Raw genomic sequence first — 27,800 nt, 5'->3', positions numbered from 1 at the left:
ACATCGACAAGCTCAAAAACACACATTAACATTCACCAACATCCAGGTGAAGTAAAATTGAGCAAATTTTCAGAAATAAACTGAAATATCTCACTATACTACCATGATTATTTAGCCTAACGTGCAGCTTTGATTCTTTTTTCATGTGTCCTATAATGTCAGCTGTACTGGATGCACCTCCTGAAACTTTCACAAATCCCTCAGCGCCCTCCTCATGAGTCACTCGTTCAATCTTCTGGGCCCAATCTGTCACTTCTTGGTTCCCGTTTTTTTTGACATTTAAAAGCTGAACCCGTGAGCTAAGTGCTCCAAATCAAACCGGGGTTACTCACATCCGTCAGTCTGTCTCTGGAGCTGCTCCTGATGGACGGCTTGGACTCCCTGCTGACGCTCTCGCTGTCGCTGTCCTTACAGTTGTTCTGCCCAGGCTTCAGCTGCCAAAAAGCACAAAGAGTCCAAGGGTTAGCGACACGTGACGTAAAAAACCCCCCGCTAATACCGCAGTATGGAGCTTTACGTGGATGGCGCTGGCCAGGGACGGCATCCCGCGGAAGTCGGTTCATGAATATGTGAGAACTGGCAGCGCCGTCGTGGCGCCGTCTCTGAAAATCTGTGGCGCTTCTGAGCGCATTCAGCAGCCATCGCTCGGCTTGCCAATGATAGACACCATCTGATCTCGCAGTATGAGGCTCCTCTCAGCACACGGAATAGAGAACGGGGACAAAGACCCTTCCAGAAACTTCAAATGGAGCCGCCATCCTTTCCGAGCAGACACCACATGCCGACGCAGCGGGGGGGCTCCAGAGAGTGTCGTCCTCCAGACGCTCTGTTCGAGACGCGGCGAAGTGACACCAGTAATGAGGGGGACGTGCCAATCCCAAAGCATCTGAGGCCCTTCAGAAAATCGGCAGAACAATAAGAGATTCTTGGGAGTGTGGAGCGGAAGGAGGAAGGCTCGGCACCCCCCCCCTCCACATCGCAAAACGCCATTGATGTCGTCTGAAGCGGCGCGGCGGATTTGGTTTCAAAAAAAGACATGAAAGATAACGTTACGGGACGACATGGCGAGCGTCTGCTAACGTGGGGGAGGGGTGACGAGGCCCGGACGAGCCAATGGCGGCCTTCTCCTACCACTGGAGGATGTGGATTTTTAACCCGTCCTGTTTGGGATTGGGAATACCTACTGGTCTGACTCCGTGGAACCAAATGTAACCCCCAACCCCCCACCAACACTGTGATACCCCAATTACCTCCAACACCTTCTATTCCCACAAAAACCAGGGTGCGTTTCTCTCTTTTCTCGTAAATGCCAGTTTGTCCGAGGGGAGGTTTACGTGTTTTTATGAGAGGAAAGAGGAATAATATCTCAAAGAAAGAGCGGGGGGCCGCTGTTTACGCCCCCGGTCTTTGGCTCCTTCATCAAAACATGTTGACCTATAATATTTATTAACCAGCTCGCGTCCCCACTCCCCCCACTGATAACGGCGGGCGGCGGACACTCATGCATTTATGAATGCAACACAGACCTCGCCCGAACGAGAGCCTCGAACGTTTGCGTCGCAAAACCGGAAGCAGGTTTGGCTTTTATTAATCGATGTTGCATCAAAGTAGCAGCAAAGGAGGGGAAAACCACGTAATCACACCATCGGTACCAGTGTTTATCGGTGGGAACGGAATACAGAATTTTGGCCTAAATGAAAGCAAAGAGGAAGACGACGTCTAATAAACCGTTCCAATAAAGAGCGGCTCGTTTTTCAGGGCTATTACCAACGCTGGAGACGTGATTACACAGCGATTTGAAAACATATCCCTCAGCTTGTTCCATTTAATTCCCCCCTGAGCTCCCCTAAATTACGTCAGAGGGTTCTTAGAGGTGGTGGTGGTGGTGGTGGTGGTGGGGTAGTCTTCAAATGATGGATTAAACGTCTTTCTTTTCTTTTTTTAACGACGCGATTAATGGATGTTTTAACCAAATGAAGAGAACGCCGTTGGTCAGCGATAGGATCAGATTTAATGATGATAAATCTAATATAGGGGCTGGTAAATGCAGCTCTGGTTCTAAACCTCTGGTAATGAACGTTTGAGCGGATGAAGCATCTGAAGCACCGACGCTTCGGCATAAAGACGTTAATTAAGGCGCAGGTTCGTCCGACGGACGCATTCCTTTAATGACCCCACTGTATCTTCAGCGCCCGCGTAAAACGCCAGCCCCGCAGGAAGATAACAAACAGATGGTTTTAATATTCCAGAGGCTAATTTCACAACAATTAAAGACACAGCAAGACATTAGCATCTAATGAAACATTTAAACTACTAGTAAGTGCATCTGCCGTTAATTTCCGCACAGCGAGGTCTTGTTTTCCTGCAATCTGTTCCGCATTAGAAGTTGTTGTTTTTTTTCTTCTTACCAGTCTGAATCTACTGGAGGAGAGAATCAACAACTGTTTCCGATCAGCAGTCAGCGTGAAGAGAGCAGCACCCCCCCAAACCTCCGCGTGAAGCGTTCCGCACATTTTTTGGGAAATCGGTTAACTTGGTTATTTTTTCAAAAATATTCCGCTGAAGAGAAATTTTACAAGAAGCTAATAGAGCGTTGATGGCTTAGAAACAGCCCTGCACCCCAAAAACCATCACGACATGCGGGGGTGGATCTCAAGAGAACGGGTCGTTTTTTAACGGCTGGATTGGAACAGGGGCGCAAAGTAAGTTTTCTTAAATTAAAGTTTATATATATTACATATTATACATATTTATACATTATATATTATATATATTATTATGGATTATTATTTTTTATTATTATTATTTAGTTAAAATTAAAATGATCTTAAATGAGTCAACGCCAGTAAGTCAGCAACTTTTTCTACCTCGGAAGTGGGCGGGGCTTCAAACAGCTATTTCTGAGCTTGTTTGCAGACTAGCATAGGACAGATTTTAAAGCCAACGCTCTTTAGATGTGTACAAATATAATAATATATAATATAAACAATGACTACAGTAATCCCTCGTTACTCACGGTTAATGCATTCCAGGACCACCCGTGAAAAACAAAATTTGGCAATACAGCAACGAACTATTTATTTCATTATTTATGGTAATTCAAACGTTTATGAACCCTCCCCATACTAATATTAATCCACCTTCTATCTGTGTTACCTTTTCCCACACTCTGATAGACTGTTTACAGCACTTTTGTGTCTCATGGAAGTGAAACACTTCCGGATGCTGTCAGCCAATAGCCTGCGAGTACAGTATCATGTGACTACCAACTTAAAATCTGCGATGTAGTGAAACTGTGCATCTTGAAGCGCGAATAAGCGAGGGACTACTGTATTTGTCATTTATGCCGCAAAGCAAACCTATAAAATCTACAATTTAGAAATACTTTGATTTGATTTGGACGTAGCTCGTTCCAAATGGCGGTATTGATTAGTATTGATGACTTGATTCTTCCAATCGCAGCATGTATATAAAGTATACACGTCAAAAAGTGTGGGTTTTTTTTTAGGTATTTCAGTTGAAACAGGTAAAACTGTTATTCAGGCGCTAATACATGACTCACAGTGCGCCATGCTCGACTACAATACTACCGCACATTCCCAGCATGCAAGAAAAATTACGAGATCAGCCATTTAACACTGCTCCCACTCAAAAGCATGCAATAACAGCTATTATAAAAGTGTCTGGAACATGTGGAGTCAATTATTTTCTCACTTAAAGAAAAAAAAGCTCACCGTTGCCATAGCGGAATTTTACAAGTGTATTGACCTATTCTCAAGGGCTGCACTACAGACTCAATGCAATCAAGCACAAAAGTAGGCCTGCTAACATTTCAAACCACAAATGCCTTTTTTACACCAAGTCATACCGCCGCCGCCCCCCCCCCCTCCAGCCCCGATTCCTCATTCCACAGAAAAGACACTGGGCTCAGTTTTCCGTACTGGCCTCGACGGGATCGCTATCGGCTCCTGGTTTCCCTTAGTTACGCACAACAGCAGCTGCGGCGCTCGGCGGTAATAAAACCTGGAACAATCAAACGGCTTTTATTGTTCTTCTGCGGCGTTCACAAACGCTAACCTGTCCTCTCAGGATGGGGTGGAAGAGAATCCCACAAGGGGCTGCAATGAAAGAGGATCTCATTTACCTAAAAGCGCTTATAAATTTTTAATTTGCTTTAACAAGTAAATTAACAAGTCCTCATTTGGGAAGTTTTATGGCTGCTCGCCACCGAGGGAGGACCATGAAAGTTTTATAGATAATCCACTACCTAGGCTGTGTTGCTGATAATAAATTGTCGATTTCCTGCGGCGCTGTCAAATCCCCTCGGTTTCCACTGACTACACTTTGAATATCTCCTCTGCTGTCTTCGCAGGTCCATATACCAGGGCTATTAAAGTGTTGGAAAGCTTCACAACTCAGCAGTTAAAATGAAAAATCTCAGGAATGTCTGTGCCCCCTCCCCATCGCCTCGGCGGACACCGTTGCAAAACATTACGTCGCGTTAAGTCTCGCTAATTACGTCCCCAACAGACTGTATATCTTCCGCATCAAGGTGAGCACCGCCCCTGGATCTGTGGATGGTAACACCCGGTTTGCCCTGATGGGGGGTGTGACGGACCCTACGCAGTCCCACCTGGCTCTATCGACACCCACAAACCGTCCGTCGCCTGACAACCCAACTTTACTTGAGCAGCAAGCTACGTAACCATGGAGAAGCACCATTTCCTTTCAATCCTCCGGCGTCATTGAGCAGCAGACGATCTCTGGCGACCTTGTCAGGCGTCATTTTTCTCGTGGGGGGGGGGGGGGGGGGTTATGACTGAATGCATCCACTCAGACCAATCTCAGACTTTTCTAGCCTCTGTGCTGGAATGTGAAGCCGAAGATACTCAACCACCGCAGGGCGAGAGCGTCCCGACAGGAGGAGGAGGAGGACAAGTGGGAAATTGAGGCCCCCGGGGGTGGTGGGAGGATGAGGGGAGGGGGGGTAAACGTGCTTGAGAGTGCTGTCTTGATCTCATCAGTCATCCTAAGGACACCATTTCCTCCACGGCGAGCTGGAGGCTGCTGGAGCTTGTGGCTGCGTTTATATATCGCCATAAATCTCTGATCTATGACGACATTACAGACAAATCAATATGCTTTTAACATCCATCCTTTGCCCCCGCTTCGCAATCACCCTTCTCCCCTCTCACAAATGGTCATATAATGCTGTAGCCTGGTGGATTGAGTTATAGGGACAATTCCCAGATTTAATAATGAACTGAGCAGGTGGAGAAAAAAAGAGTGTGGAGGGGTGGGAGATAATATAAGAGCAGCAGGAGACCTTTATTCTCTCAGATCATATCTGAACATCTTGTTATAGTAGCCCAGCGTGGCAGTAAAATAACCTTCCTGCCCACTTAATGCACCTCCGATTCCATGAGCTCCAACATCCACCCCCTCCCAGTGCACCACGGCAGACACAAAGCAGTACATCGCCGCTGCTAATTTCCTTCCCAGAATGCACTGGGAGACCGCAGGGAGAGGGCGCTGGAAAGCGATGCTTAAGTCGGGGGCTCATCGCCACACAACTACCCTTCAAAGAAATTTGCGTGCAATTAATTACATGATTCCCCAGCTTTTCAATCTGCGCTACTGAGTCATTACTTCAATGCTGGCTTTCAGGGACCCATCCAACTAAAGCCACAGCCAGTGTGCCAAATCACACCCCCCACCCACCCCCATCCCCGAGCCAGGCAGCCTCAATAAAGAGCGGTATGGAAAAAAGACGGCAGAGAAAAAGCCTTCTCCTATCGGCTTGCAGCGGCTATCATTTCTCTCTTTTATTGCCATTTATTTCCCTCCAGGAATTCGCTGCCAGTATATTGGCAGGCCTTCCAGTAGATGGAGGCAATGAAATTTAGTGCAGACACTTAACACTGGGTCAAGCCTTGTGTGCGGCTCATGTGTGGCGGTAATATGAGAGACAAACGCTTCTAGTTTAAGAAAACACGTGAGGCGGATGGCTCAGCGGGACAGTCGCCGCAAAGAACCGCGAAAAAACGGTAAAGTCGAAATCAGAGTTGTGATGCTAAAACCCAAGGAGCGGAGCAAATATAGGCGGAAAAACACATACGATCAATTAAAATTCTGATTACAGTGTGCCCTCGTTACAGGAACCACACGCAAATAACGAATTCCACAAAATAGCGAAAAACTATCTTATTATTTACAGTAATTTGTTTATGAACCCTCCCCATACGGATATTAAACCACCTTCTATCTGTATCACCTTTTCCCACACTCTGATAGACTGTTTAAAGCACTTTTGTGGCTCACGGGAGTCTGAGACTCACGGAACGTAGCGTACTTCCGGATGCTGTCGGCCAATAGAATGCGTGTACGGTATCAAGTGACTACCAAAAATCCGCGATGAGGTGGAGTGGCGAGTGTTGTTGCGTGAATGCGCGAGGGCGCAGATATAAGATAACCCTTTACTTGTCCCATAGTGTGGAAATTTGTTTATATAAATATAATATATATAAATTTCCATATATATGTGTGTGTGTATATATATGTATATATATATAATTTCATATATTATTTATATCTACATATTTATTTATTTTTATATATTTATTATTTTATATGTGTGTGTGTGTGTGTGTGTGTGTGTGTGTGTGTGTGTGTGTGTGTATATATATATATATATACACACATACATACATATAAAAACATTTTTTTTCATCAGTTACCATAGGAATCACCTGAAAGTCCTTCCAATGACAACTCCGATCCCCATCCGCCTCCGGCCAGCAGGTGGGTATTACTGTTTAACTCCTACTGAGGACGGCGTGCTGCTGTTTGCATGATGGTGTAAACCAACAAGAATGATAGCGTCTCGCCGAACCCGCATTTGGCTCCATCTGCGCCGCTATTTGGGGGATTAGAGGAGGCTGTAAAACCTGATGGCAGGATATACATTTCCTATTTGGCTGACCCGGGGCGTCTGCTGGAGGCCAACGCCGTTATCGCTAATCCCCCCCGCCGTAAACGCCTGCGTTTAGTCACCTTCCTGAAAATCGCATCTGCCGTTATCAAGTCATAAAACAAGACAGTGATGTGTTCCCACTGTATTAATAACCGCTAGAAAACATCTGCTCCGGCTGCATTAACAGGCTGCTAATGGGAAGAGGCAAAAAAAAAAGAAAAGCCAAGGGCAACAAACACAACGGATGCGACTGAAACGGTCAGGACTGCAGGGACAGGAAGTAACTCGAGTGTAATGCGACAACAAATCGTGCTGTTGTGATGCGAGACCAGAAGCGAAGCCGTGATGATGATGATGACAGCCGTGCTGCTGGCGTACCTGACTCCATAACAGCCAACTGGTAATAAGAATGCAGCTGGATTGGTCCCGTAATGGGTTGGTATGCAGCAGACGGACTCAAAGAAAGACTTAATTTGCTATTGTAATGAATAATAAATATGGCGGCGCCGTCGAGAGTGAGGGCGGACTCCGTGGGAGGCTGTAGTGGTTACTGATTAGCAGGTAAGGGCCGAGCCCGGCCTTAAATGGAACCGAAATGTCTTTAAACGCATATTTTTATCTTTGAACGGGCACCACGCCGCTTGATTGGCAGAACCACATGGGTCCTTAATGGGCCTTTCTGTTGCTAGGCAGCTACAACAGGTTGCTAAGCGCAGGAGATGCATGTAGATCAATGGAGACGTGTTCTCCAACAGGTAGCAGATTGGCTCCTCAAGATGGACCGGATCCAATAAACGGGCGTAGGACGGCCCTCGAACGCCACGTGACCGATGGCTGACGCCAATCGATTCTCAAGTCGCAAACAAAGTTGCTAAAAAAATAAAAGAAATATTCCACTGAGGCCTCAAGACTCTCGCCTTAGCTGAAAAATAATTCCCCCAATTCCAACAAATTGAAATTCCCGACTTTTGTGCGGATGGAATGTTCTGGTGGCAGCTGGACGAGTGACTGCTTCCCACAAAATGGAATGCTGCCATCTGAGCATCTCTAAACACTAACAAATACCATCCTGACGAGTCAAATTTGTTCCAGCGTTACGATCGAATCCAACACGAGCCACCGGCATCGGGTGGTGACGACGCACCTTGCGGAAGAACCGATTTCAAGACTATTCCTGTTCCGTGTTCCTCATGGTTTGGCCCAAACTGGGATTAGTTAGGCGGATTAATGTTCGTATTTATTTTGGGAATTACAGCCAGATCAAAATCTGACTTTTTTTTCCCCCTTCCGTCTGTCGAGTCGTGTTTCCAGCAGCTCTCAGCGCTCTTGGCGGGGCAGAAGAATTACTCCCTGACCTCTTTGAAAGCCGTGCCCTCACTCTGTTTATGTTTTGGTCTGGGCTTCCTCTAGCGAGTAATGGACTTCCTTCAACTCATAAATCACACTTGTGTTCAGCGTTTTATTTTTTTCCATCCCTCCCCTCCTTGATTCAGTCTTCGCACCCGATGGGTTTTGTTCGCAGCTCCACATCTTTCTTTGCGCGAAGGTGCCAGACAATACCGTCTTTCTCCGGATCTTGAAAGGTGCTTTTTACAAATGCTGAGGGGCCACAAATGTCAACCACAGGAAGGCAATTATGAGAGTAAAATTACTTCCTTACTGTTATCAATCCACTCTGTGGATCCAGGGAATGCTTAAAAGCCACCATGAAATAGGGCACAGTTAGAGTTTCCTCCTGGGTCCCGGCCGGAGCTGCTAAGCTTGCTTTTAAAGGCCACGACAAGCTTTGTCAATGCAATCTGCTGAATGCCTTGAGTGACGGGCGATCGATATTCTCCACTCTCCCGGGTCATCACCAGTGACAGCGGCCTAAGTAATAACACAGCGCTAGCTGGCGCTAACCTGAATGCTTCCACCACTATGGTATATCTGTCTCTTTTTGTGTTTGCCGGCTAAAATTTTCCGCGCTGATCGAAACGGGGGGGGGAGGAACGGGATGGAACGCGGCAAGGAATTGCCGGCGAGGGTAGACGATTGGAGGTGTGTCTGTGTGTGTGTGTGTGTGTGTGTGTGTGTGTGTGTGTGTGTGTGAGAGAGGTGTGGTGGGGCGCCGAGGGGGGAGGGGGCTCTGATAAATCGAAAATGACTGGCTGCCGAGTTGTAATCTGCCAGCGTCGAGCCCCCCTGTAGCAACAAGCCAAATGAAAAAGCACGCTGACAGGCTGGAGAGATGGAGGGCCTGCGGTAGATTGCAGGGAGGAGATGGCGCAAAGGGTGGGGGGTTTTGTGGAGGTGGGGTGGGGGGGGCAGAATTTGATGTTTGTTGCAGCGAGACGACAGCGGTGTGTGTGCGGTTTGCGCGGCAGTAAATAAAGCTCACAACGCACACAAACTATTACCAGCTGAGAACATAAGAGCCTCATTACAATTTCTAATAAGGTCTAATGTGAACATGAACAGTTGGCAGCGTTGCTCCACCAATCAGGAGCTGTCAGCTCGCCCCGCGTTCGACGCCGTGCTTTATGTGTTTGCGGAATCGGGCGTGTGTCTGTGTGTGTGTGTGTGTGTGTGTGTGCGTCGTAAATCTCTCGTTACATGCTATCTGTTCATTTTTTTCATAAATGTCTTCAGAAAAGGACACACACACACACACACACACACACACTCACACACACACACACACAGCTGTCATGTCCTTCACGAGCAGGTGAGTCGAGCTCCCGCATCAAAAACCCGACACAAGAGCTCCACCTACTGCAAGCGCCTCCTCTGTGCCGTCGACACGGGAACGGGTGATTTTTTTTTTTTTTTTTTTTTTTTTACCCCTTTCATTAAATTCTGAAGTAGGCGTTCTCATTGGACGTTAGTATCGAGAGGCGGGGCTAATAAGGTGGCGGTGTCGCTCCTACGAGCAGTAAGAGATAAACACGAGAATTAAGTACGGACGGCCTGTTCGCCGGGGTCCTGCAGGATCAGGGCCTGAGAGGAGGCGGCTTCGCCGTCTGCCTGCCTAATAGCCCCCCTCCCACCGCCGCTACAACACAACGGCGCCCCATCGCAACAAATGCAAGGTCAACCCAGCGGCGGCGGCGGCGAGACCGAAACAAGAAGACCAGCATCGTAATTGGGAAGTGTTGGGGAAAAACAACGCTGCTGCAGATCCCACCCACCAGGATACACACACACACACACACACACACACACACACACACACACACACACACACACACACACACACACACAAACCAGCAGAGTAAACAATCGGCGCACAGAACCAACCGGAACCAGAAAGAGCGGCGCTGTATTTCCAACAGAATTAACCGCGAGCTCTTTGTCTGCTCATCCATTGTTTTCTTGCCCAGTTGGACAACTGAGGCCTTGAATCCATAAAAGCTGCCCCCCCCAACCCAACCTCCCCCCCTTACCCGTTTCATTTGCAAACCCACGGCACACAGTCGGACCGTCAAACAGAAAAGCCATCTCCCTCGCAGCATGGTCGCTGTTTCGGGGGCGATGCCGATCTGCGGCGTTCACCCTGACTCCCGGGGGCCCCACTGGGCTATTCAGGAAAATCATGGCGGATACGGAGTCATTTGTCTGCGATTGGGGCTCACCCCCCCCACCTGAACCCCCCCCCCCCCCCCCAAGAAGTAGAAGAAAAATAGGCGGGGTAGCTTTTTACCACCCCCGAGGAAACAAGGGAAATTATTTCCGTTATCCTCAGTTGTGGCAATTTTGGTGAAGAGCATGCAAAAACGGGATAAAACACAATCTAGAAGGCGGGCTCAGCAGGAGTGGAAGTCTGCCTGTGGCTTTCGGAGTTTTCTGGGGGAAATGAGGTTCCCAGCCTGAGGTTTATCGCTTAAAACTTCTGGTGTTTTCCTTGAACAAACTGGTGTAATCATTTCAAATAGGCCAGCGTGAAATGAAGACTTTATATAAGCAGCGCGAGAATCCGCCGAGTACTCATCAAAAGACGAGAACGTAGCGTCGCGCGAGCGTCGCTTTGGGTTTTCTGCGACTTTGACGCCGCATAAATAACCCAGGACCACAGATCAGAGTCACATATTCCTCAGACGCGATCAATAATCCCGCCCAGAACGCAGTCCGAAGCGGCTAATTGTGGCTAATGGGTAATAAAAGGGAGGATAACCCATGTCGCAAGACCTTGTCCATCATGTCTGCTGATAAGATTACGCCTGACTTTAGAGAGACGCTACGTGGCGTCGGGTCACCGATAAGGACGTGGGATTTAGTTTGGGTCAACTCGTGTTTTTCAGGCTCACCTTTGACCCACCCTGCTCCACATTCTCTCAGATAAGCCGAGACAAAACAAAAAAATCTGTGACCCGACGGCGATCTAGTTTCTGCTGAACACGGAAGTCGGTCAAGGCTGCGACGTTTCGCACCGCTGTTGATTTATCTAACGAACGATTAAACCGTGTGTCTACAAACACAAAGCAGAAACACTTCCAGGTGGCGCAGCGGTTCCGAGCTGCGTTAAGGGTACTTGTATCCTAAATTATGGAAGAACCGCGGCAAATGCAAATGAGAACGGAGCATCCAGAAGATGAGAAGTGAAGCGAGCAAAACCGGGAAAAGGAAGCGAGGAACGCCTTAACATCCCCACAGCCCCGCAGGAGAACTGAAGACAAGCCACCGCTTTGAAATCCTGTCTTTTATTAAAACTTTTTTTTTTTTCAAAATAACTCATCATTTACCATTTTCTCTTCACGCCACATCTCATGAAAGAACGGCGAGGTTTTGTAGGCCAGAAAGACTCCAGCTAATGTCGAACAACATTCCCCCGAGCATCTTTTAAACACATGGCTAAATAATTCAGCGCAGCCTGAACAAAGACGGAATCGGAGCGATGCAAGTCGGGGTTCTCTCGAGTGCACCACACTTTCTTTCGCCGTCCCACAAGAAGGCGCGGCGATGCGGTCTCTCCTGCGACGCTTCGTGACTGGGAATATCTCTGCTTTATTTTGCAGCCGGTTTTCAGACGGCAGCTTTAATCAGAACCTTGTTTTTCCCCTTCCCTCCCTGACGGAGGGGCTGAGGCGCATCAGCCTGTCACCCCCCCGGTGACCTGAGGGTGGTGCTACATGACAAGTCATCGAGAGGATAAGTGGAGGGAGGTGGAAGTAACAGTAGACCTTCCTCACATGACTCTCCTCCCTTAAGGACGCGTCAAAATGAACAGAAGATAGGTGATACATAGGCCGTCGTCGCCACTTCCCATCTTCTCTGGTTTATCTATTGATGATTGGTTTGATCAACAATTACCTCAGATTTTTAAATTCATAAAGATCTCAGAGGTCCTGTTTCTATGGAAAAACAAAGAATTTGTTGAAAATTTAAAATATTAAAATATAAAAACTACAAATTATTTTGTTTTGCTTTAATACTAGAATTTAAAATATAGAAAAACTACCTTGAGTGATGTCATCTGAGGCAGCTGAAAAAAATAACACAGATGTTTGGAGTTTGAAAGGACACATCTGACTTAACCGAGATGCATCGTGGGGAACGAAGAACATCTGGATCATCTGTCTGGATTCAGTTCTGGTTTAGAAAAACATTTTTCTTTGTTGAAACTCTGATCCAGATTCGCCGTTAATAACCCTGCGTTCCGTCTGGTAGCGTCTGATTGGCTGAAGCAGGACGCTAACCTCACTGCCGCGCTAACCTCGCTGCCGCGCGGGCGCAGGCAGTTTGGCTTCTGGCAAAGACGGCGCCTCAAGGACATCAGTGAGTGCACACACTCCATGTTAAGTGTTACTGTAAGTACTCCACTTCCTGTTTATGCACATGACCCCCCCAACCCTCCCCCCTCGCTTTAAACGGACCATATTTATACGATGCAGCAGCTTCCTGTAGCTGCAGACGGTTAGCGATAACGCCAAACCGAGCTGCACACCTGAGTGGCTGATGGGTGTTTGAGGTGGGGGAGGGGCTAGATGGGCTCCCACCCCAGGCGAGACGGGGAATGGGTTCAAAGATCCCCCCTCCCCCACATCTGATTAAAAACACACAGCGGATCTATTTAACTTGCAAGGCTAATAATTGATGAACACAAAGGCCCTGTTAAATTTACCATGTGAAAAGAGGAGCTGACATTGGAAAGGTTCACCGAATCAGAGCATGTAGCCCCCCCATACCACCTCCACCCCCTCCCATCCTCCATCTCCTCGTAGCTGCAGGCTAATTGCAGCGATTTCAGATGATTGTTATTAAAAACAGGCGAGCGGCGGCGCTTTGCCGGCTGTATCCCCCCGAGGCGCGTCCCCGTCACGCTGCGAGCGCCCGCAGCATCCTAATGACTGCAATCAGGGCCCGCAAGGAGCGGGGGGCCCGCTTTTGTTTTCTCCGACGTAGCGAAGGAGGCGAGGAGACACCACGCACACAATAACACACACTCCGACGCTCCACGGCATGAATAAAACCTGAGGAGAACATCATCATCATCAGACGCGCCATGATTCGCTTACGTCACAGGTGCGTGCGTTGAAAGAGGAATTTCAAAATGCAATGTCATCCAACATGGAGGCATGAACGAGTGGGGAGGGGGGTAAACAGACAGCAGTTTTATTAATAACATGCATTTTGAGACACCAAAGTCGGTTTACTAAACTTCGGAACAAAATCTCTGCCTAGTTTACGAACTTGCGGCTATTTATTCCAGCCTGATCCGATCATCGTATGTTATTAAAAACATTGGATCACAAGTCAGAAACTAGTGAGGAATCCAAGTCAGGTCCCGTACGGACGTAAACAAATTTGTTATGGCTGCATCATTTCAACCACAAGGGGGCAGCGACGTGTCAAACACTCGATATCAACAAATACGGCAAGGGTTTAAGGAGGTTGGAGCAAAACCGGTAAAAGTTGGCAGGTGGAATCTTCTCACGTTTGTCAAGACTTGTATAACTCTAACTACACCGCCCCCAAACTACTTCCTGTGGTACTGCTGCATTGTACCCAAATACATACCAGACGTTGGGGAAGCTTTATTGCGGCTCAAACGCTCACATTGATCGATGCTGATCTTTCACAATATCGAATTACGCAAAAAAAAAAATTGTACAGGTTAAAAGCTCACAGTGTGGTAGAGTTTTAACAGCGTGATTAATTAAACCGTTCCTAAATCAATTCTGATTATCCGGAGACGCCACGATATGGATGACAAGATCACCGGCTGATACGATCACAGCGAAAATAAATAACGAGACGGGCTAAACGAGAGTAGCTGTGAACGAGCACGGATCGATAAACGAGGCTATCTGCTGAGTTTGGACTTATGCTAATAGATGCAGGAGAGGAAGAACCAGGAAATGCAAACAAAATAAATAAGAGGACAGCTCCGGCGCTGAGTCAGTGATCGATCGATCACGGAGGGTGAACCGGCCGAAGAGAGAGCCGCGATTTCAACTTGATCAATCGCCGTTGCTGCGGCAAGAGGAGGATGTTTTCAATCAGGCATACGGGGGAAGGTTTTAGCATTCCATCTGCATCCTGTCCTCATCCCGCCGCTGACGTCTCCCAGCCTGTTTCCTTTATCACACCGCCGAGGACTTGGACTTTCCAGCGACGCTTTATCTTCACAGGCTGCAGACGGGAGTCTTGGAATTAAAATGCCTCCCTGCAAGCGTGACCAGCTCTACCTGCGACGCCCCCCGTCGGCCTCTGCAGACAGAAGCGGCTGTTGTCCAACGCCACGTCGCTTTCCTGAAGTGAAGCCCGATCGCGAGTGGATATCAATGCAAATCAGCTCACACACACACACACACACACACACACACACGCAGACGGGTGCACACACTTGAAATGAAAACACAGGACCTGTGGGGCAGAGGACGCTCGACAACACTACAGTCGCCCCCCCCGGACATGCATAATGCATGAGGAACATGTAAATACGTTATCCCGCGCATGCATTAATGATCACGGAGAAACTCGCAGCATAAGCACCGAGGCAATTAATAAAATATGGTGCGCAGATAAAGGCCCGTACCTACCCCCACCACTTGATCCGCCGAGACACATTTCATGCCAATTCTTAACCTTGTTTTATTTCTGTGCTCCTCTAGGAGGGGGTGTTGGGGGGGCAGCTGGAGGAGATCTGAATAATGAATGGAGGCTATCAGAGCCCCCGACTACTGGAGAGAAAGTCTGCACCACTGAAGATACAGCAGGGGATCCGCAAACACAAACCGCCCAGGGTTCCAGTCAGGAGGCTCTGGGGAGGAAACGAGGGGTTAAATGGTCTCTGGGGCGACGTGAAATTGCCTGGAGACACGGCGCAAGACATCAACGGGAAACTCTAGACACAAATACATTTATCTCACAATGCAGCGCAAATATAGATGTTTTAGCTCGTGGTGGAGGAAATGGAAGGCGGCGAGGAAAAGAAAAAATGTGACTGTGTGTGGAAGAAAAAGTAGAAAAAGTTTTACCGAGGATTGGGACGCGATGGAAATACATTCAGATTTTTTAATGAGGACAACAGACATCAGAGACAGCCAAAGTGAGATGTTCTGGAGACAGACTCTGATGGTTTGGACACGTCCAGAGGAGAGATGGTGAGGATGTGGGTGAAACGGTGATGAGGATGGAGCTACCAGGAAAGAGAAGGACCAAAGAGAAGGTAAATAGATTTAGTGAAGAAGACATCAGGGCAGTTGGTGTTAGAGAGGAGGATGAAGAAGATAGACTGACATGGAAAAGGATTGCACGCTGTGGAAACCCCTAACATACCACACCTCCAGGAAGAGAAGGAGAAGCAGTTCTTCTGAGTCTTGGCATGTTTGATTTGACATCATGACTCATCAAATACATAAATGACACCAAAATGTACCAATTCTCTAATCGATTTCTGCAGACATCGCCCGCCTTCGGTTTTGGTCCTGCTCGGGGCATTCTTCCTGTTAAAAGTCAGCTTCCCCTAACCTCCTAAGCGCTTACCCGTCCCGTCTGTGCAGACAGGAGTCATTCCGTCATCCACTGGTGACATTTGCTCTTCCTGTGACACCGTTTCAGTCAACTGAAGAGAAGAGGAGGCGTTTGGGGAGAACCGCCCGGGTCGACGGGCCGTCAGTCTGAGAGACAGACGGGACGGCGTCTGGAGATGACGGCGCTCTTCTTCCTCCTCGCTGTCATTCCATCACCATCACTTCTGTACAACCACAACCTGACCTCTACCCTCCGCCACGCTTCCCCTGTCTTTCAAAAGATGCACAAAGGAGGGAAAAAAAATAACTTCCTGTGCCGCCGACATGCTCGTTTAAAGGACTATCTTTGCCGACGCATATTAGAGTGATTATACTATTAGGGTTATTATAGTAACACGGTAGTCAACGTCACATCACAACATTGACCGGGACAAAAAGACACGACTTCATTATAGTCATTTTTAAAACCAACAAAAATGGGTTTAATGATGACACCACCATTTATAAATACCCAGCATCCTTTGGTCAACATAATATTTGAGTGGGAACAAAAGGGAATATCCTGTCTGAACTAGAGAGGAGAAGGAGACCTGGTGATAATGAGGCTCACGCTGTAACACTAATTAACGCCAGGCGCTCATTCCTTAAAAATTTACTTAACACGACTCGGCGCTTCATTTATCCGCGCAAACGAGTAGAGATGTGTATCTACTTAAGCCGCAGAAGGTCAATTACTGAAGCTAAATAATTCACACAATGTAATATTTAGTTTCCGCAAAAACCCTATTCTAAAAAAAAAAATACCACCACACTGAGCAAATGCTATCATAATTAGTGTAATTATAGCGTATCATGTATTAATTATCACATGGTAATTCCAGCGGAGATTAAGTTTAGTTCTGCTAAAATGTGAGAAGAGAAGAGAAGAGAAGAGAAGAGAAGAGAAGAGAAGAGAAGAGAAGAGAAGAGAAGAAAAGAGAAGAGAAGAGGAGGAGCGAGAGGAAGTGGGGCGTCGGCATCTGGAGCCGGCGAGACATCACAGAGCTCCGGTGGTCAACCTCTCCTCCTGCAGGAGGGGTTAACGGGAGGGAAATCTGTTTCCTGTCATCTTCCATCTTGTCAGTCTTTGTTCAGACATCTTGCATCTCCTCCACCAGCTGTTTGCTGCCTGCGTCGACAGATGGCCGTTACGCTTTGATATGCACTCTCCTCTGGCCGACTCTCGATTATGCCCCACCCCCACCCCCCGCGGGGAAAAACTTTGGGGGAAAAATATCGAACTTGGATGTGTGGGATGCGGCGGGTGCAGAGAAAGTTTGGCCGTTTGCAGGAAATGATGATGTAGACATCAGGCGTCTGAATGTGGGAGTGGGTTTGTGTGTCTGTTCTGCAGAGCTGGCCAACTTAGACAGATTTTATGCAAAGCTTCAGCGACAGAGAGGCTGCTGGGAAAAAAAGAAAAGCAGCATAGGCCTGTTTCTGTGGAGCGTGCCAACATAGGCTGGTATTACCAGAAAGAGACGCACGTTTACATTCAGGCGAGAAGCAACCGCCGGGCTTTGCTCCGCAGCGATCTGAGCATGTGACACAAATCTGACATTCCCACAGCTCCCATAGCATATTGTGTGTGTGTGTGTGTGTGTGTGTGTGTGTGTGTGTGTGTGTGTGTGTGTGCATGGATCGACCCGTCAGGAACCGGGACAACAGAGGCCTCTTTGAGCCGGGGCACCCGGATCGGCCCATGCGGCTCCGCTATGGGAACCATCCTCGTGTTCAGTCATGCAGCTGAAACTGGAGCCACCGGGGGGGGGGGGCAGACAGGGGCAGGGCCCGGCGTTCCAAGGAGGGTTCCACGGAGGCCAAGGTGCTCTGGGATCCATCCCAGGACACGTATGCTAATGCTAGGTTGAACACTATCTGACACTATCAAAATGATTGCCATGTCTTTCCAACAACTGTTTATGTCGTCTTAGCACAGCTAGCTTGTTTCCATCGAATCGTCACACAGTCTTCTGGCCTTTAAAGTCAACTAATTCATGTTAAATCTTGTTGAATATTTGGTAAAATTAATCATTGATTCAATTTCTCTATCCTAGCTGACTTTGGGCAGGAGGTGGGACACCATGGACAAGTCGCCAGCTCATCATAGAGCCACAACCAATCATTTTCACCCAAAACTGGATGTTATGGAGGTGGGAGGACGTTCACGTCCAAATTGGAATTGAACTCAGGACGTTGTGGTTTATTTGGCGACAGCAGGCGGCAATCACGAGTTGAATCTTGGGTGATGATGGTGAAGATCTACTTGACGTTCAATTTAAAACTAGAATTTGACATTCGTGATGGAGAAATCGAACTGGGTCTGCAAGCCTGACGGTAAGCTACTGGATTCATGACGCATCCCCTCGTCTTTCCTTTAGGTTTTATGTAGAGATGGAGATAAAGGGCGACAAGCAAGAAGGACGGAGCCTGTGTGGGTGAAAGTTGTCTTTCCAGTTGGCTGGACATGCAGTCAGTCTCTCTATCCATCTGTCAGGCCGTCCCCAGTGGGTACACCGAGGGCTCGACTCTCTCCCACTCTCTCCCAGGCCTGTGATTGTTCAGCGATCCAGAATCAAGTTGGCCGCTTCCTCTCGTCGTTCTGTCCTCCGCTGAGGACAGGCTGGAGACCAGAGACGGAGAGGCAGGCATTTCCTTGTTACAGCCCACTTACCGTGTTTACATCCAGCAGATTAACACGAACATGGCAAGGGGGACATGGGATGCTGTGTGGGGGCAGAACCTAGAGGCGACCGCCGCTAACGGGACACAGAAGGGAAAGGAAAGGCCAAGAACTCCTGCGGTAGATTCCGTAGAGTCTTGATGTGGCTCAAACAAAGTGGAATAGACTTAAAACTGTCCGAGGAAGGCGAGACAAGACGAGCGCCCCAACAGCCCTTCATCCACCCAATCAGAGATCATTAAACTAGACGACTTTGATGATTAGAATAAGGCAAAATATAGCCTTATTGTTCAGGGAAAGACTACTTATCTTTCCCTGAACAACCAGCTCAAACAGGGTGAAAATCTGACTAGTCAGGCTACTTTACTCCTGCTAAGCTTCCGTTGTCTCCTCTGTGGCGGCGGCTTTTGTCTGACAGATGTTTACAGGGGACGGGCGATGTTTCCTCGCTGCGAGCTGCCTGGGAAAACATCTGGAGTTTGCAGGGATTTACCAGTAATCCCTACGGCAAGCCGTGGTGTGTGCTCCCAGAATTTCAATGTTCCCGTAAAGTAAGCACGCCCTCTGGAAAGTAAGTGACAGGCCAGGCTTTGCTCGGGTCGATGGTTTTGTAAGCTCCTTATTGCTGAATGTTTAAAGCATAAACAAATGAAACTGGTTGGGCTAAAACAGCTCCAATAAACGCTTGTTTAAGTCCTGTGGGAGGGAATGGATTGGCAGACGGACGGCGCTTTCTGGCCGGTGCCTGGCGACGACGCCACGGCTGTTGCCTTGGGGAAGGTTCCACCAGACGAATCAACAAAAACGCAATTAGATGCAAGCTGACAATAGCGTCCCCAGGACACTTCAAGTGGAGGCGGACGTTTCTCCAGGAATTCCCCAGAACCGAGCGGTCCACAGGAATGTACGGCGCTGCCTTCAAGGCTCGCTAAGTTTACGTTAGAAATGGGCCGTACCACCCAAGAGAGGTTTCCACGCCATACCGTGGCATCTCCAGAGACTGCAATAAACCTCCCTTAATGATAACCCACACTCCACTTGCTGGTTTTCACAGTCATTATACTCATTACAGTCACCCCCCCACGATACAACAAACCATCCTGGTCCACATTCTGTAAATACTCCCCAATCCGCCACCCCTCCTCTATGTGGGAACAAAGAGAGGAGGAGTCACGTCTTACACAGAGCAGTTTGAACAATCTGGTCCTCATCAGCGTCGCATCTGGAACACGAGATCCAACCAGTTGTGGGTAAATTAGTCATCACATGACAAGTATATAAAACACAGTCGTTACGATCACCAACAACACAACAAAAACCAAATCTGTTGGCAAAACATTGCAGAATGTAAGAGTGTTGACATCACAATGTAGATGTGATTAACAGGAAGTTCTCTGGTTGTGTAGTTGCAAAGACTGCCATCACGACAGAGTACGAAAACCGCCAATCCAGGATCTGTGGCTACGGCGAAGGAGAGACATCCACGTTTTGATCTTCAGTGAATCCACCGGGGTTACCAAAGCCGCCGTTTGTTTGAAGACTCAAACATAATAACAGGAGCCTGGACTGTGTCATTTAGCCCAACTGAAATCAAAAGTCCAATTTAAATATAGCGTGGAGGTAGATGTAGGATAAACTGAACGTCCACAGCATCAAAAGCCTTTCAGCGTTTACTGAACACACACTCCAGACTCTAAATAAACCAGAGTCTGCCACAGAAACGCCCCAAAGTTGGCCAAACCATTTCCCAAAGCAACGCAAGCTTGGAGTCATTACGGGATCAGGCTGATCCAGAATGATCAGTACTGGAACGTAACTAAATATATTTACTCAAGTACTGCAAAAATTTCAATTTAGGTAAAAATTTAGGCTTTTAATTTGACAATTCTAATTAATTCATTTTACTTTAGTAAAATTTAAATAAAGGATTTGAGTTTTGGGATTTTTTTTTTAACTCTTGTAGTGATAAATGATCAATAAGTGAAGAGTAAAATCAATTCATCCTTACAACATAGAGCATATAATAAAACAACAAACTGTATGCCATCATAAGAAACAATGGAGGCATCAGTCGGGCCACCCCCATCTCACCATGGGTCAAAGGGGTCCGGGTTAGGATTTAGGTTTTTATTTATTATATTTTTTAGGATTCTCCTTTCATTTTTGAAGCTTGAAACTACGACATAAAAGGTAAAAACGATAACTTTCGAGCATGCCTGCTACAATCCCATGCTGTGGTCCAATTCCATGGTGTTGATTCTGAAAGGTTACACCGCCCACTGCTGCGAAAACGTGGCGTAAATGGCGTGTTAGAACACAAAGAGCAACGGTCAAACACACAAAGGCCTTCAGAGTTGTGCTTCCTTCAATAACCCACCTCTATCCTGTGCCTACATCCATCTCATAGGCTCGCCTGTCAGCCCACACACAGGGTAGCAATTACCCTTTCCCCAGACTTGCCTGACCCTGGGTGCTTGACCCGGGAGCCACCACATTTTGTGCCCTTTTCACCCTTTCTTTTCAGGGAAAGAGGGAGGAAGCAGTGAAGGGGTGGGGGTGGGGGGTGCAACACTTGTCTGATCTCACTTCCTATTGGCATGCCGCTGAATGCCCGCCAGCCAATCGCACGTAACCACAAAGAGGCTGGTCACCGCGGAGACGAGTCCTTTATTCTCTCCGACCCACAGTGATGGACACAGACTCGCATTGGGAGTGACACACTTCCTGTTTTTAGGAATACTTTTCTGATCAGGATAAAAGGAGATCCTGCAGAGGATTCAAGTCAGCATGGATTTTAAGAAATCATCTTGACTATTACATTTTTTTTCTCCAAGGTTTTCCAAGAAGAAAATTTGCGTGACTTTCATCCTCTCAAATCTCAAAATTATTCCCCAATTTAAATTTTTTTAAGTCTAATTGTTTTTGCTGGTTTTAGACTTAATGTAATGGGATTAGCCCTGAGTGGAAGGGAAAGGAACATGCACCGATCTCCTCTGTTCAAGTTAACACCAAACGCTGCCAAGAATCGCTCGCACCGTTGTCATGGTAGCTTTAGCTCCGCTGCGCCGTTACGTCTTTACTGAAATGTTTGTTTTTCTTTGCCTCATCTTTTCTGGTCCGGCTCCTAAAAAACAAAAACAGACTTCAGTTGTTCTTTAATATTCCATCCCGGTTATGTGGATGAACACACGGTGCTGAATCCTGATTCCACAGTGAGGAGCTAACGTCGAACTTGTTCGGCCATCTTCTCACGTCTCCACCTTAAGACGACTGAAGAACAAAATGGCAGAGCAGATGGAAACGGATCACCTCGGGCGCCGACAGATGCTCCCATGAGGCCACTTGGCACGCGATCACCTGCCCGCGATAATGAGCCAAACACGGCAAGGACAAACACAGGCGCACGCTTGTTTGGTACTTTTAAAACACTGACTAACCACACAAGGTTCGTGTAATGAGATCAGTTTATTGATGCTACGGGGCACCTGATGCTAAGCAGAGAACCCGATCGGGGTGGGGGTCCAGTCTTGAGAACAACCCGACCGTCTGGATGGTCGCCTGTGACTGACGTCCAACTTGATGGAAAGTGGCAGGCTAGCGTTGGTGCTAGCGCTAGCTGCTGGCTCAAACAGAGAGGAGCAACTCTGACGTGTCACGAGTTACAGGATCTAATATTTGATATCATATAAATTATATTATGAAGAGAAAAATAGGCATGGAAATAAATCGATAAATGCTTTTTGCGGCCTAATAAATAACTACATTTGCAATAAAATGCTCTGGCGGTGCCAATATAAGCAGTGTTCTCAATTTGCGTGTACAGCCCTTTGCAGAATGCACAACTCCATCCAACAAACGACATTAAACGGCCCTTTCCTCGTATCAATCTGCCTTTTCCATGAAAAACTTAACAGACCCGGAGGCTCGAGTTCCACTGCGAATTTAAAACAGTCTCAGAGAAAAGATAAAGAACGTCTGGGGAAGGGCGTCCGAGAGCGGAACCGAGCTGCAATCGATATCATGTGTTGAGAAATCTGCCTCGACACGAGTGGACGAGTGATGCCGGGGAAAAAACAAACATGTGCGCTTACCTTCTCGTTGTATTTGAACTTGACGTAAAACCAGCTGGACTTGATCATCCTTCTCTCCTGATCTGGATCGACTTGCAGCGTCGAAAGGGAAAAGTCTGGAGCTGACGGCGAGCGGTGACAGCCGCTCCTGCGACTTTCTCCTCGCCGCGTCTTGGACTTCTTGCCTGCTACCGTTTCCTTGGCGGCGTGCGAAGGCGTGCGCGTCTGCAGTGCGTGTGCGGTGGCTTTGGAAGCCTGACAGTAAGAGCTCCTCAGACGGGCTCCGGTTGAGACCGGCGGCGGCGGCAGATGCCAGCGGAGGAGAATGTTTGCCTTCTGAGTGGGCAATCTCCAGACTTCAGCGCCAGCCTCCCTTCGTGACCCCACGCTCTCTCTTTTGACTTCCCAATCAAAGATGGTGCTCCCTTTCTCCCCCTCTTTATCCGCTGTTATAAATACTCCCTTCCCCAGCGCCCGACGTCTCCCCCAGTGCTTCCTACCAACCTCCTTTATGCACCGTTAAGCTCTTTCAGTCCGACCTCATTTAACCCCTTTCTGTATCTATTTCAATCGGGTGCATCGCTGCCCTCTGTAAAGTAACACTGTCTGCTTTATTATTTCTGCAGACAGCCGACCGTGATGTCGGTCTGACCCCGAAGGCGCGGCGTTCCCACGAGTCAAATAAACTCTGACGGCTGAACAAATACGCCTCAAAGAAAGAAAGAAAGAAAAACGCTGTCAAATGCAGTTACAGATCAGATTAGAAACAGATCGACGCTACATGACGGCTTCAAATAATCAGCAAAATTCAATTCAACGTTTAAAGATCTACACATTTTTCCAGGTTAATTCTTGATAGCATTTTAGCCAACAGAAGCAGTCTATTTTGCAGTCATCTGCTTTCCAGCACATTTGCTTCTTGCGCCTGTCTTCACCGCCTCTTCATTCTAGCATGAACACATTTATCACAGAATGTGGGATTTGGTTTGACCAAAAATATGTGAAATCAATTAAAACACTCTGTGAACACACGGAGGCTGCAATCCGACTGAACGGGACCTGTAAAAAGATGGCTGCCTACTCCTCTAAATAAGGCCAGAAGAGATCGGGCCACCCAGCCAATGTTTACATCTCGCCACTCCCCCCAGCACTCCCATATACATCAGCCACTGTGTGTATAATCACGTCACCTTTAACTATAGCTCCTCATGCATGCCAGCCAGAATGGGCTCCCGTATCCCACGAGATTTAGCCAAATTTGGCAGCTCCTGACTAAAACCCAGACAACCCCCTCTCTTGTCAGACAGCAGCGGGTTGTAAACAAAGGTAGTCCAACTTGGATGAGCCAATAGCTGAGCTCACATCCCTGGAAACCAAACAGAAACCTCTATTAGCCGGACAAAAAGCTGGAAAGGTCTGGAGGAATCCATTATGGATGCGGGACAAGAAGGAAAACCTGCATCTGTATGTCTGAGACAAGACCAGCCACCGCAAGAACTGAAAAAGCCTCTTGGATTAGAGGTGAAACGTCTTCAAGAAACTTTCTTAAAGTCCAGCGGATTGATTTAAACAGCTTTGATATCCATGACCTGGATAACTGAGAACCTACACAGACATCCGTATCAGTGGTTTCCAAGGCAACTTGACATCACACCAACAATGGATTACATCATGCCCCACATGGTGTAGTGGTTGGGATTCCTGGGTTTTGCCCAAACGACCCAAGTTTGATTCCCAAGATGGGAACATGTATGATGGTCGACTAGAGCGGTGTTCTGATAATGCTGAAGTTGTGGGTTTAAACTTAGAGAGTCAGAGCAATCGTGAACCAACTGTGAGTGATTTCACCTGCAGGTATCGCAAACTTGAAATCAGTTTTATGACATTCATTTCTATTCCAAGGAAGAACAAAAGCAACAGATTTGTAAAAGTGAAGAGGACACAACATCCTTATCTCCTCATCGAAAGGCCAAGTGAACATTATGTACCGATGGTGTTCAATACCCAGGACACTCGTGTTCCACATCTTTTCACGCTTGATTCTGGGTGAAGTCTTGTTGAGGGGGCTTATCTTCAGTGGTTCGTCTACTAAAAAGAAAACAAACATGTTTCCTCGACTTAGAGACGATTGCTCAGGGCCTGGTGTGATTCTTGCGTGGGCTGCGCTATATTGTTTGCTCCACTCCGTACTCTTCTCGCTTTCCTCCCCTCGTGGGGAGTTTGTCGTCCTGTAATGGTAAGTGACAGCCTGCCTGCCTGCTCACTTCCCACACACAAGCCCACGCTTGGCCACGTTCCCCACGGCCACCGTTCGTCTGCATGACGGAGCTGCGAAAGCTCCAAGGGCCGGAATCCAAAAAACATTGTCTTTAGACTCAACACCGAGACGCGAGCGAGGCCGAAAAGATGAAGTCATTGCTCTGATGGTAATTGGTTAAGGACCGTAATGTGCGCTTGGAGATTATTAGGTTATCTTGACAAGTTGTTGTTTTGGGTTTTTTTTGGAACACAAACAAACGCAGCGTGCAATGAGTTCACATCCCAACGGTTTGCTGGGAAGCGAAGAAAACAAGATTCAAGAAAGTAGACGGTTTCCTGCTCTGGTTTTGGGACGGCTATCTAATACGGGGTGTAGGTGTCTAGGAAGATCTCCCATGAATCCCTGCTTCCTTGAAGGTGAACAGACAAACACCCCCACCCCCGCCTGGCGACACCTCCACCGCCGGAGGTACTACTTCTACCAAATGTGTGTCTTGGTGTTCCGCTGACAACAACGGCATGTGGAGCTCAGTAAATGTCTGTTGTTGTTCTGAGTGTTGGCGTGCCTTGGACCCCCCCCCCCACCCCCCCGCCCTTCTCTCCAAGCTACGGATACCCAGATGTTAGACTCGCCCGGAGCAACGATGCCTCAGCCCCACTCCAATTTTCCATGAAATCTGTTGGCATGAAACCAGAGCGAGTCGGAGGAATAAAACGCGAAAACTCTCCCAATTCCTTAAACGATGTTAGAGGTTCTTTAATCTTTAAGCACTCTGTTGAGGGGGTGCTAGGGGCAGGGGGGGGCTCCCTGCTATTAGATACAACTGGCATCTTACCACAAATCAAATGTACGGTGAGAGAAATGATGAGAAAGAGAAAGGGGAGCAATACTTCCACATCATCCCCACCTTGGTTCACAGTAGTTCCTGGAGGGTGGGGTTGGGGGGGGGGGTACATGAACTGATTATGTCCGCTACTCTTAGGCTTCCTCCTCTCTTTGCAGTACCTCTGCACGCTCAGAGAGGCCGCCGCCCGGCGTGGCACGCCACGGCGCATGTTTTCCTCTCTGGGCTTTATTGGCCAACAACACAAAGACCCATTTCCTGTTCCACAGTGTTGAGGCCGACATTTTCTGATGGCCAGATAAAACAAGCACGACTCCCATCGAGGTCAAAGCCAGGAAATCACTTTGACCCCCCCACCCCTCCTTCTAATGCTAGGGATTATGGCGGTAACGCGGCGAGGCTACTCGAATCAGAGTCCTCAAGGTTCTGTAATGACCCGAGCCTCCTCCTGCGGGAGCGTTTGCTGACCAACTAGAAGAAAATCAAATTGAGCAACATGTTCATTATATTAAAAACATGCGTGTACTGTGATTTTATTAGCATTGGATGAGGGGGGCAGAGCGGCACTCCTGGAGAAAATTGGGCTATCTTATTGATCCGTTGGGTCGCCTGAGGCATCACCTCGTAAACACCGTTGAGGTGTTTTATAAAAGTCTGCCGCTCAAAGGTCTGTCGGCTCATGAATCTTTCTCTTCCTGAGAGTAAAATAATTTGATAGAAGAAGAGACGACCTCAGCAAGCTAACACTGCATGTGTGGAAACATGCCGCACGAGTCCAGGGCCAGGACTTCAAGTTGGAACTCATTTCCAGACATTAGCTAGCAGGCGATTTGGACGGGGGTCTGGCTGAAGAGGGGAGAAGTGGGCTCCAGAGAGAGATATACCAGAGAGAAGGAGTGGAAGTGATTCTATGTCCCAATGACTTACAGATGCAGGAGCCAAATCCAGCTCCGTCAAGTCCAACTTCACCTCCTCTCTGAACACCTTCGCACGCATTCGGACTCTCCTGCGTTCTGCGAGGGAAGCAGTCAACAATCCCAGCTGTCGTAGCGTCGGTCGGATGAGCGCAGGAAGCGGCGATAAACACAGATTAATTGCTCACAGGAGAGACTCGAGATAGGGTGAGGATGGGGGGGCTGGAGGTGGGCTAGAACCTAGACTGATGCTAGCCAGGGTTGCTTTTAAATGTCAGCCTGGAACACAACACTTCCAGATGATAACCAGGAATAAGAGAGACGGGCTAGACTAGGCTAGCTTTAACATAAATCTAATGGAGCAGAAAACAGGAAGTGAAATGAATATCATAATTAGAAGCTTGGGTGGGCGGGATAAGTAATGAGCAGAGAAACAATCCCAGAGAGAGTTTCCTCCACGCTCAGGGCGACCTGCAGGGTAAACTCTGACCGGTTGGACTCCGACGTGGTCGGGAAAACTAAACCTTGCAATTACTCAATTTACTTAGGGAGATAAATAAAAGCTGAACACCTCATGGGTCGCTAATGCATCACATCCATGTGGGAAGTAAGCAAAGATAAAAGCCTACAGAAATGGATGCTGTATGTTTGTGCTGTTGCATCCTGGCAGTCAAAGAGGAGGGTACACTTAGGAAGCCGCTAAGATTGACGGATGTTTGGAAAATTTTGATGATGCTACATTGAGTCGTCATCGACTGGAAAGTCGCCATCTTCTCCAAAAATGTTTCCCAAATTTTGGTGGGAATTCATCCCAATGGTTAGCATCAAGCTAGCAGCTTCATGCTAAGTTAGGAACCACACATCAGCTACACGACTCAATTCAGGTACTCCTCTGGAGCAGGTTTCCATTGGACGACAGTAGATCTGCGGTTTAGTTGGTCGTCGTAGCAATGTGGTTACCACCTCTAGAGTAGCTTAGCTGTCTGCTACATGCTAACAGCATGTAGCAGACAGCTACATTAGACAGCTACATTAGCAACGCTAATAACCTCGGAGCTGGAAC

General features: G+C 47.8%; 1 protein-coding gene across 10 annotated transcripts in view; it reads right to left on the bottom strand.

Annotated features, from left to right (window-relative positions):
- The window catches only part of auts2a (activator of transcription and developmental regulator AUTS2 a), a 204,713-nt gene that overhangs the window by 125,551 nt on the left and 51,362 nt on the right, over positions 1-27,800 (bottom strand). For 7 of the 10 annotated variants that reach the window (XM_068330569.1, XM_068330572.1, XM_068330571.1 and 4 more), the window contains one exon: positions 333-434. In XM_068330569.1, coding sequence (XP_068186670.1) covers positions 333-434 — 102 coding nt within the window. Of the gene's footprint in view, positions 1-332; positions 435-517; positions 560-12,410; positions 12,520-22,740; positions 23,191-27,800 lie in introns of those variants that run through there. The other 3 variants (XM_068330576.1, XM_068330578.1, XM_068330577.1) reach the window with 3 other exon arrangements.

The sequence above is a fragment of the Antennarius striatus genome, chromosome 13 (genome assembly GCF_040054535.1).
Source record: "Antennarius striatus isolate MH-2024 chromosome 13, ASM4005453v1, whole genome shotgun sequence".
NCBI lineage: Eukaryota > Metazoa > Chordata > Actinopteri > Lophiiformes > Antennariidae > Antennarius > Antennarius striatus.
This window is presented reverse-complemented; position numbering and strand designations above follow the sequence as displayed.